Source organism: Mycteria americana, chromosome 1 (genome assembly GCF_035582795.1).
Source record: "Mycteria americana isolate JAX WOST 10 ecotype Jacksonville Zoo and Gardens chromosome 1, USCA_MyAme_1.0, whole genome shotgun sequence".
Taxonomy (NCBI): Eukaryota; Metazoa; Chordata; class Aves; order Ciconiiformes; family Ciconiidae; genus Mycteria; species Mycteria americana.
In genome coordinates this window covers 69308721-69320043 of record NC_134365.1, presented here as the reverse complement: position 1 = coordinate 69320043, position 11323 = coordinate 69308721, and the positions used below count along the sequence as shown (strand labels likewise).

The 11323-nt window shown below is 47.4% G+C and overlaps 1 protein-coding gene across 4 annotated transcripts in view; it reads right to left on the bottom strand.

The window, feature by feature from the left end:
- WNT5B (Wnt family member 5B) overlaps nucleotides 1–11323 on the bottom strand; it is a 74606-nt gene that overhangs the window by 1910 nt on the left and 61373 nt on the right. For all 4 annotated transcript variants that reach the window (XM_075504426.1, XM_075504405.1, XM_075504416.1 and 1 more), the window contains exon 4: nucleotides 7738–8030. In XM_075504426.1, coding sequence (XP_075360541.1) covers nucleotides 7738–8030 — 293 coding nt within the window. The remainder of the gene's footprint in view (nucleotides 1–7737; nucleotides 8031–11323) is intronic.

Genomic DNA, 11323 nt, shown 5'->3' with positions numbered 1-11323 from the left:
TCCGTCCCTGCTGAGAGGAGCTCGTTCAGGGGCAGCGCCCAGAGGAGATGTCGCCTTCCAGAGAGCAGCAAGCAGGGGTGGCCGTGGTGGCGAGAAGAACCAACACCTCCACCCTGGAGCAGAGCAGCTCAGCTCTGCTCGAGGTGGGCCCTCCTTGGTGGGCTCACCACCTTCAAGGTGGGCCCTCTGGTACCCAGGTGCCCTCCTTCAAGAGCAGGGCTGAGTTGCAAGCCCTAACTGCAGCCCTGCGCCATCTTGTGTCCAGACATTTCCCTGCACTAACAGGACTGTCGCCACGCAGAAGGGCCTACATTTTAAACAGCAAACGCAAGCTTGCGGTGTGCTCTTTTCCGAGATACTTTCAGCTACGTTTTCCGGAGTCTGCGGGGGCTGTAGATGCATCAGAGCCCTGAAAACCCGGCATCAAAATTAGCAAATAGTCTTGAAAATTCAGGCCAGTGAGTGTTAAACCCTCAGCAGAGCAAGTATGGGGTGTAAAGGAAAACGGTGGTTCCTCTCCTCCTCCTCCCACCACATTAGTGCTGGGAGGAGGAGAGGAACCACCGTTTTCCTTTACACCCCATACTTGCTCTGCTAGTGCTGGGAGGAGAGGGAACTATTGAAAAATATTCTAGAATAACAAAGCTCAAAACCTAGGAAAATAAACTGAAATGCAGGTTGGGTTTGTTCTTTCCATTCATTTCAGAGACGGCTACAAAACTGCAAATTATGCGAGATCCCGTCAGCACTCACAGGCACCGATAGAGTTTGCAAAGCGAAGAGCTGGCATCCCCACGCCAGCGGAGCTACGCCGTGTTACAGCAGCTTGCCCCCCCAGCCCTTGCCCTTCACGCTCTCCCCGTCAGGCTCACATCTGCTCTCCCACGACCGTCCTGCACCCTGCACGTTCGCAGGGCAGTGCCTCTGCCAGATCCCACGTGCCACGCAGAGCTGTTTGGCACCAGCCGCAAAATGACCACCAGCCGTATCTGGTGGGGGAGATCAAGGAACGTGAGAAAAAACTAGGATGTTCTGAAGGAGGCGGCGATATGTCTTCTAGCCAGGTTTTCTGCCGAAGAAAGCAGCCAAACACTGAGGTTTCTTTTCTGCCTCACTCACCGACACAGAAGAAAGCTTCCCAGCTCTCTGCATTCGCTTGCCAAGGAGTAGGTGATTAAGGCAATTGAGCGTAGTGCAAGCAAAACCTTCTGCCTACGACTACGTTCTGGACCAGCAGCGAGAGCTCAGAGTTCTCCTACAACAACTGGTTGCTCCTGGTCTAACTAACGTCTAGTGCTTTTGACAGCTAGCGAAGATTAAATTTGGCTTAATGGCTAAATCACATGGAGGCCAATCCAGCTCCCAAGAAAGTCAATGGAGTGAGTCCTTAGAACAGAGAAGCTTTAGTTCTGCTCCTCAGAGCTCAATTTACTGAGGCAATCCCTCACGGCACAATGTAACAGCTACAGGCTGGGAGTTAAGCACTTGTCTTGGATCAAACTACAACTGCAGAGGACCAACCACACCGTTACTTAAGGATTCCTGCTGTACTATAACCAGACAGAGCTACAGCTGAATTTCCCAAGCCCCAGACACTTACTATATCCTCACTGCGTTGCCAGCCTGCTTGTTATAAGCTTGTGTTAGCACTTTTTGGTTACGGTTCTGTCAAATCCCAGGCCACTCGTGCCTCCCTTGCCCTTGCATGTGTTTTTATAAAGTATTATGATTCTTCCTAATCCTGGGCTTTGTTCCTTTAGAAAAACACTGCAACTCGATCCCTCTCAGTTAATGTCATGGGACTGAGTTCACTCCGACTTGGCTTTAAGCAACTGATGCTCAAAACATCTGGCCCATGTGGGTAGTAGCTGTGCTGGGGAATGCGAATGCTACCAGTTATCACAGGTGAGCATGGCACCGCTCAGCCCCCCGCCGCTCCCACTGTCAACGTCCCGCGCAGGTAACCATAGCTTCAGCTGCTAAATGGCTCTCCCGCTCTCCCCCTCTGCTGCCCGGATGGGGAGAAAGCAGAGGAAATTGGAGAATTCCTCTCTGATAGGGCTCAGGTCAAGGTAAGGAATAACAGACCCCACATGCAGTTCTGAGGGCAGGGTCTGATCAATGGCTGTGCCACTTAAACAGGTTGAAAATGGCTCTAATGGAAAGGCTTAAAGCCCCTTCCCATAAGCCCAAGTTCTCTTCCAATTCTTTTCTTGCAAGAATGGGGATGGGAAGAGAATTAATGGGGAATTCTTGTGTGGTCAATTAGCCAGACCCCCTTCCAGGCTCTTCTGGCAGTGGCTCGAGTGACTGATGACTGAGGCCTGCCATGTGCCGACTGGGTAAACAGCACGGAAGGACTGACCGCCACAGTCCGCCAGACAGGGCGACAGATAAGGAACGGGGGGAAATAAGAGAGGGTAATGGAGACCAATTGGAAGAAAAAGACAGATGGAAGGAAAGGACATATTGAGATAACAGCCAAAGACAAACAAACAAGGGTAATAAAGCCAGAAGCCTCCACCACAAGGACTCCAACGTGGAGCGAAGGGGTGATGGGGTCAGGACTGCCTGAAAGATAAAAGACCTCTGGTCCCCTCCCGTCCCTCTCAGCTCCTTCCGAGAACCACGGAGAACAAGGAGACGGTCTTCTCTCCTGCCACCAGAGCTCCTCAGGGTTCAAGGTTCTTTCTCCTTTTCACCCACAGGAAACTGAGTGAGGGGACATGCCAAAAGTCTGCCTAGAAATCAGAAGACATCAATTGAATCACTGGCTGGGAAAGCGGGGCAAGGCTGTATGTGGGATGGCACCTGGTGGCCACTTAGCAATGCTCACTGCCATGCCTCCTTTCTTTCAGCACCAACTTTCGGGAGTATGGAGTTACACATGCACCTTCCTACTTCCAAAACCAAAATCTCAGAAGTGAAAACTTAACATTTAGGAATGCAGGACTAGTCGGGACCTCCTCGGTTATTAAGTATGATCTCTTGCTATTGTAGGCACCGCTTCAAATAATATTTTCCTTAAATGTATAGAGTGCCCTTTTAAAAGCAATTAGGTTTTCAGCCACCATTATTCTGACCACTATTCCAATGATAAAGTATCTTTTTCTAATTTCCAGCCTAAATGTGTTCACTTTATGCCCATTTGCTATTGTGCCAAATTGGCCTTTTGCTTAAAAAGTACTTTTCCTCCCCTATTATTTCTCCCACTAACACAGACATCAGTCATATCCTCTCTCAACTTTCACTTTGCTAGGCTAAACATGGCAAGCTATTCTAGCCCCCTTTCTTAAGAAAAGATTCCTATCCCTTGGGTCAACCATAACAAGCCTTTTCTAGTCTGAGGTCATTTTGCTTGGGAATATGAGAACATACAATATTTTGGGGCCTCACGAGACCTTAATACAATGGCATTAGTATTCCCTCATGTTTTATGAAAAGACTCTCCTTAGTATGTTATAGGATATTTACCACCTTCCGAGCCACATTACATCTGCAGTCATCTGCAGCTGACTGCTGCGCCCAATTCTTTTCTACTCGTTTCCTAATGACTAAAATGTTTTTCATACAAGACCTCAAATGATGGTCTTAATGTAGTTTTATTGGATGTCATTAGCTGCTGTGCAAAATTCGGATTCTCCTCTGTATTCATAATACCTGCCACCTTTGCATCCTCAGCGAATTTCATCAGCCTATTCCTAATTCTTGTGTTGAGGCTGAGAAACAAAAATACTAAGTGTCAGTCTTGAGGCAAGTCCTTGAACAACTCTGCTAATTAAGCTCTGTCAAGATCCAGACATGTCTTTTCACACAACTTACTGACATCTTTCCTTGAACCAGTTTCTTGTCCACCTCGTAGCGGCTGCATTTTTCCTTATCTTTCCCAATTTAACCAAGTGTTTCCCATGTGGGAAATACATTAAATGTCTCATAGAAGTTCAGATAAACGAGACCTATCAGATCTATTTTACTTTTTAGGAAATCAGTGATGTTCTAAATGATTGTGTGATCAATCTTTGAGAAATTCTTCTCAAATTACTTCCCATTTTGCCTCTTCCTCCGAGATATCCTTTCCCCCAGGTCCTCCTGTAAAGGCTGCTGAGGTCACACTGCCTGTGCTGCCAGGTGCCAGCTCTTTCAGAGTGCCAGGAAAGAAAGTGGGCACTCCCTGTGACTTGAGAGCTTTATGCTACCTGAGTTTTGCTTCCACCTTGGTTGTGATAATTTCCATTTCCAGCCTTTCTCCTTTGCTCCCGTGCTAATATATTTCTAAGAGCCAAGAGGAAAGGCTGCCCTGTACTGGCCAAATACCACCCTGACCAGACAACCCTGGAACCCGTAGCAATACCATCTCAGAGCCACCCCAGGTCTCATCTCCATCCAGATCCTTTCATACTCATCTCCCTTCCTGATCCCAGCATCTCCATTCCTCACTACTCCCAAACCCTCATCCACTCAATCCACCCCAAAGCCCCACTCTCATTTACTCCAGAGCCCTCCATTCTTCTAACCCTTTGCTGCCACTTGACTCCCATCCGAATCATTCGACCCAATCCCAAACTCCCCTCCATCAGCAGCCCCCTGCACCATCCCACCCTTCTCAGGTCTGCTGGCCCCGAACTTCAGTACTTGCTGCTCAGCTCCTCTTCCTCTACCTGTCTGAACACGACAGCTGCCTCCTCATGCCTTCCCTGCTCCCACAGGGTGCCAGCACCATCGGCCATTGCCTACTGCGATAGACCTTGCCTGCCCCTAGGGCACCCTGCCTGGCTTCCCCCGAAACACACAGTCCCAGGGGGATTTAGAAATCTACACTACGAGCACTTACTCCCCTAGGCAGAAGTGTTGAGGACAGAAAAAGACATCTGCATTGTTCAGCACACATACGGTACCCCTCCCCACGACCAACACCCCCCATTCCAACTTGAAGCCCCAGGTAAAGCACTCGCTTACTTTGAGGACCAAAACTACTCTGTCTTTAGACTTAGCCCCATCCTCACTGACTAGCAGTCTCCTTTCTTCCAATCTCCTCCACTTCGCAAAGTTTAAAAAACCTTCGCTGTTTATTTTAGTACCCTTTGCAAGGTCTGACTCAGCGTGATTTTCTACTGTTCTCACTTCATCTTTACACTTCTTGACCTCTAAGACAGAGCTTTTCGTTATTTATTTGCTATCAGTTCTTTTTTTCCATTCTTAGTAGGCTCTCGGTCTATTCCTAACAGCTTCTCTGTGGTAGTTATTCATTCAGTGAGGTCTGGATATTCTTCCTACAAGCTTTTTCCTCTTGCTTGGCATGCAGAATTGTAATGGCTTTAGCATCTTTGCCTTGAAAAAGTTCCAGGCCTCCTCCACATCGAGTTCCTCGGCTGAGTTTACTAACCAGCTCCCTTAGTTTATCAGAGTTTGTTCTTTGAAATCCACAAGCTTAATTACACACTGGTTTATACTTCCATTTAATTTAATCTAAAAGGACTTGCGTTCATTTAAACTAAGGTTATTTTCTATGGCCATCTGTTCTACAGAGTCTACAAAAACCAAGCCTGAAATAACATTGTCTTTTGCTGGCCCCTTTGGAAAGCTTTTGTCCAGGTCCTGTGTTAACTGGAGACACAGAAATCACCCTGAGAGCTTGTCTATGGAGTCCAAAGAAGCACGGGCACTGTAGCATTCCAAGCACAATTTAAACAATTTTCTGCACTGTAGTAAAGGCAGGACATAACTGTTTTTAGCTCTGTCCTTAAAGCAGGACAAAGCTTTCTTCCATCTAAAACCGTATCATCATCTGAAATCACAGCTCAGTGAGATTCTTGCCCACGTAACAAGAATAACAGGACAGGGTAGTGTTTTACCCATCCTGTGGAGCAAGTATCTTCTGACTTGATCTTCTAATACAGATGTTACTACAGTTCAACTGGCGCCTCAAACTATTGGCCATATTCTGTCCCTGGATCCCTCAAGGCAATAAGACTGGCTGTTAAAAAGTCTCATAACATATTCACTCCCTATTTTAAGCAGGGTATTTATTTGTAGTAATCCAAGTTCATGACTCCAGACACGTAAGGTGTTCAAAGTAAGTAATGCAGAGAAGAATGTCACTTTCAAGCTTCTACTCTGTGGAGGAATGCCCCCCCCCATTTCTAAGCAAATGCAGACCCTCTGCCCTTCCAAGCCAAAAAAAAAACAACCAACCCCAACCCAAAACCCACTGAATTCTACAGCTTTGAAGTCCACAGTTTTCCACCTACTGCAAATTTACCCCAATCTGATTTTGCAAAAGAAGCATGGAGTATTTGCAATGCTTCAACCTGACACATTGATTTCACAATCAAAAAAACAGAGCCAATCTTCTTTGGTGGCAAAATGAAGCTGAAATTACATGCAGAAAAGACAAGACATACATGGGAATGGGAAAGATAATTCAGTAACAATTAGAAGTAAGAAAGGGCAGAAAATTGATAAGGCAACTAAGGATATTAGTTAAGAATGTGCAAAAGAGCAAGGCTAAGTACACTTAATAGGATTTTTTAATATGCATTAGAAATAAAATTAACCTTAGAAAAGCTTACTACTAGGGAAGAATGATAAAAATGTTAAACACCTTGTGGAAAAGGCACAAATGTTCAAGTAAGTATTCCTGTCCTACATTTGGAAAGAGGCAGGATTACACAGTTGTACTGCATATGAAAGGTGCTACACCTTCCAGGCTATTAATCACAGACAGAGGAATTGTGTAAAAAGCAAATGTGCATACACTGGACGCATACGAAGGGGGCAACTTCACCTATGTTTACAGCATCAGTGAGACCAATACCAGAACCCAGCATGTCGTTTTGGTATCCAGTTTCTTAAAGGATATGGGGAAACTGGAAAGGGTAGACTGAAGTGACGTGAAAATTATTTTACAGCTGATGAGAACATCAGAGAGAGCCTTCAGTGCTCAATCTAGTTTGTTAAGAAAGAGTGGTGAATAAATTACAGTAGATAAACACTTCTGTGCAGAGGAAATTCTGATTACTAAGAGGCTTTTGGATGTAGCTGTAACAGTCAGAAAAAGAACTGATCGGAAGCTGATGCCAGATAAATTCAAATGATAATGAGGCACAGTGTTGAAACAGGGTGATTAATGATGGTAGCATACTACAAAGGGAAGTGATGGATGCTCCATCCCTAGGGGTCTCCAGATGAAAACTGTGTATCTTCTCAGAAAATGTCTGTCACCTAGATGCAAATTATTTATTTTGCTTAATACCAAGTAACTGAGCAAGGCATACGTTTCAGAGATAGCCAGGTAGCCTGATTCGGTGTTTGCTTCTGGCCTTATGTTCCCCAAAATCTGAATGTTGGCAGTGGAAGAGAACTCCACATGCCAACAGATTCTTCTTTTCACCTCCAGCCTGTCACTTCAGCAGCTCTGGGAAGCCAGTTTCTGAGACATAAACCTTGAAAGTGGGCCTAGTTTATTTGGAAAGGGCTTACATGTCTGCACGTGTGCCATACAGTATCTCAACAGACCCAAAACCTCACTGGCTTTAGCTGGCAACAGAAGCCTGCCATTAAAACAGGACTACAATATTGTCAATATTGTCTGCAATATTCACAAAAATGCAGACCATACACCGTTACTGGGGCATCATTGGACTATCCCTCATCAAACCTCCAAGTAATTTGGTATCCAGCTATCTCAAGCCTTCTGAATCTGCCTCCGAGAAAGGAAAGGGTCAGCATTTGTCTTACCCTGCGACCAGCCTCGTTGTTCTGCAAGTTCATCAGCATGCGAGCCTGCTCCTCTGAACCTCTCACGTAGTTCTTCTCCCTCTCCTTGGCATCCACAAACTCCTTGGCAAAACGATATCCATACTCCACGTTATCCCCGCAGCCACCCCACAGCCAGTCTCGGGGCAAGTCCTTGGGCCGGGCGGTCCGGCTGCAGCCACAGCTGGAGAGCTCTCCTTCACGGCAAGCCCGGCTGATCGCGTTCACCACCCCGGCAGCACTGACAGCGTAGGTGAAAGCAGTCTCTCTGCTCCCTGTGAGAAGCAAATTAACAAGAGACAGATCTCATTTAACAAACGCAACGCGCAGCAAGGAGCAAGCAAAAACGGGGCCCGGGCAGTAGGACATGGTGTGCTCTGAGAAGGCGCACAGGATTAACTGGAACAAAGGAATGGGGTGGTCAAGCGCAAGGGCATGACGCCATTCTGGTAGAGGGGGAACTGTCATAACACATGCTTGCATCCCATTTTTGTTTTCATTTCACAGTAACAGCTCCAGTCATTGACTGCCCAGAGCTGGCAGTTTTTGCGTAACCAGGATCAAACCCAAATCTGATTTTCTCACACACACCAGGGAAGGGGCTGAGATTCCTGCTGTCGCCTGGAGGAATATTCTTGGGAAGAGCACGTTCTTCATGAATTTGTATGTACTGCTCCTCAAGGGTTATTATTTTTACTATACTTATGTCTGACCATATAAGAGCCCTGGAAACTCCAGGCCTTGCCCAAAAGAAACAGCAATACCATAGGCAGGGAGTGCTCAGCCTCCTTCCTCTCAGATCAGCCCTTCAGTGTCCTCTCATTTTAACCCAGAGGAAACTCTCAAGCAGCAAGAGGATTATTCACTTGCTGAAAATACAGCTGCTGCCTTAGCCACTGAATTTGCCACTAATCATTGAGAACAACTAATGAGGTTGGGTCTGTGCAAAAGGAGCATTCTGGTTAAGCCAGATATCACTCTGGAACGGTCTTCATTTAATTGGGACAAGCACTCTTTACGGGCTCCTCAGTTCGTCAACCTTACTTTGGTTTACATAAAGTCAGCTGAGAATTGTTTTGAGGCAAACTGAAGGAAACCCATTTTTACACTAAAGCATCAAGGCAGAGGCTCTCCCAACGCCCACAGAAGTGCAGTGCTGGAACAAGTAAAACTTTCCCATGTAGACAATAATAAATGAAAAGACTTTCCATTAGCAGGTTTACTAGAGACTGCCCTGCTTGGAGTGTATGCTCTATACAGCTTAGAGTCTGAGCCAAGCAGCTGGTTCAGGTCTCCAGCTATGTATTCCTGGCAGTGATTCAGCCCCAATTTGACCAGGGCACCAAGGCAGCCAGAAGACTGCATGAGGCCAAGCATGCTGCACCAGCGAGTGCTGTGGGTCTAAAGGGGGGAGTAGAGGGGGATGCGGAGGAGAAGGAGGCAATCCACACCTGCACTCTCACCACACGGTGTAATAAATAGCTAAACCGACACCTTCAGAGTCATTGTGTGCATCATCAAACTTTCAGGTGATAAAGAGAACAACTGCCAAAGCTTCATTGGAATAAGCAATCTGATTGTGAAGAGCTACTTACACCAAACTCCAGCAAGAGGTGACCCTCTAATGCTCTCAAGCAAATTTGAATGACTTCAGAGGGCAGATCCTCCAAGAATGGTTTGTCACCAGCCCACGAGGCTCTCAGTGCCAGCTCCCCCAGCGGGCCTGAGCCGATGCTTTTGGTATGCTCTTGTTCTAATTTGCATGTGCTGACAATCTGTAATTAATAGCAGCTTATCACCAGCTTAGTGGTAATGACCCAAGACAAAGGCAAGGCTGCGAATGGCATCCACCTTGCAGAACAACCTGTGATTTTTTTTCCCCCCCCTCCCTAAATGAGAGTTGTACACTAAGGGCCTCTGCTCTGGAGTACAGCACAAGGCTGATAAAATACCATGGGACACATAACATAGAAGGGAGGGCCTTACTAGCAGGTCATAAGGAGAGGACTGTGCCCCCCAAACTTCCCTGATCCAAGAGGTAAAGAGGAGCGACTCCTAGTTAAGGTAGTTCAGCTGAGACTGGCCCATAAGGGACTTACAGTAATTTTTCAGCAACCAAAATCAAGCTTTTACTCATCTAGTTTGTTTTGCATGTTATGGGTATTTTAAGGTAACGGTCCAATGCGCAGTTTTGCCCCTACAAGTCTGTGCCTGCATGGCGAGAGCCCTGCAGACACACCAATCGTCCTGTCAAGTAGAGCACTCCCTGCATCTACAGAGATTAAAAAACATACAAGGAAAGGGCCTCCCAGTGTTACAGCTTGTGCAACAGAGCCTGCATGGCTCCAGGTGCTTAGCATCCTTACAGCCTGATTGAGATCCCTGTACTGAAAGCACGGACCCGATTTTGCACTTTTACTGTCCATGTTTTAACCACCTCCAAGTTTCAAATGTAGCAGCACGACAACTCGGCGTGCAGCGCTTGGAGCTGCATGAGGAGTTTAGGCTGCTGAGGATGGTGGTGGGAGAGGCTGAAGCAAGTCACGGTGGGGTTTTTTTTTTCCCCTTGCTGCCCACAAAGCAGAACAAGCCACGGTGCTCGCTAGATGTAGGTTGGGAAGACCACGGCTTGGTTTGGGAGGCGGGATCGGATGTGTGCGTGAAACCCTGCGCTAATACAAAGCAAATTTATAGCTGGCAGTTGCAGGCTTATACCTCCTAGTTTTCTCTGCTCTCCTACCAGGCCTTCCAGCCTTGGAAAAGTATTTGGGTTTTCGCTCATCGTCTCCAACTTCACTCCAGTTCCACGCCACTGTGCCGTCATCTAAACAGACCGGGGTGTTATTCCCCAAATTTGTGCAAACGTGAACAGAGGTTACAGAGACGGTGAGGCAGTAACCCCCCTTCGCGCACCTCTGCCGAGCTCTCCGAGCGGTGGGCCGCAGTCACCCCGGGCTGCCGTGCCCTGGCCAGGCCGGGGGCCGGGGTCCCCGGGAGGCTGTGCCCGCCGGCGCGGAGCTCCGCGGAGCTCTGCTGCCCTCCTGTGCCCGCCGGCCACCCGCCACCGGGACGGGGAGCCCGGGACCGCGGCGGCTTTCGGGGGGCACCGGCCAGGATGCCAGCGTGGGCTGCGGCCAGGCAAGGTGTCGGTCCCCACGGCTTGCTTTTCTGGAGCTGCATGGGAAGGAGACGGGAGAAGAACGGACCCCGGTGGGGACACTGACGCAAAGATGATAAAAATGTGTTGCTCTAACTTTTTTGATGAAAAGGTTTTCGTTTCAACTTACTTTTTTTAAAAGCATTTCCCTAAAGTTTGCCAATCTCGAAGAAAACCGAGGAAAAATATTTCTCTTTGTTCTCTTCTTTTATGACTCCTTTTTTTTTTCCCCTTTTTGCATTTGAAAAGGCAGAAGAGATAAGATCTTTGGCTCCAGAAATGACTGGACTATCCTGGAAACCCCAGCCTTGCGTTTAGGATTGCGCTGAAGGAGATACAGTCTCTCCTCTCCTGAGGAAATTCTAACACGACCTTTTTGGGTGCTCTGTCCTCATAAATGTAGAAGTAAGG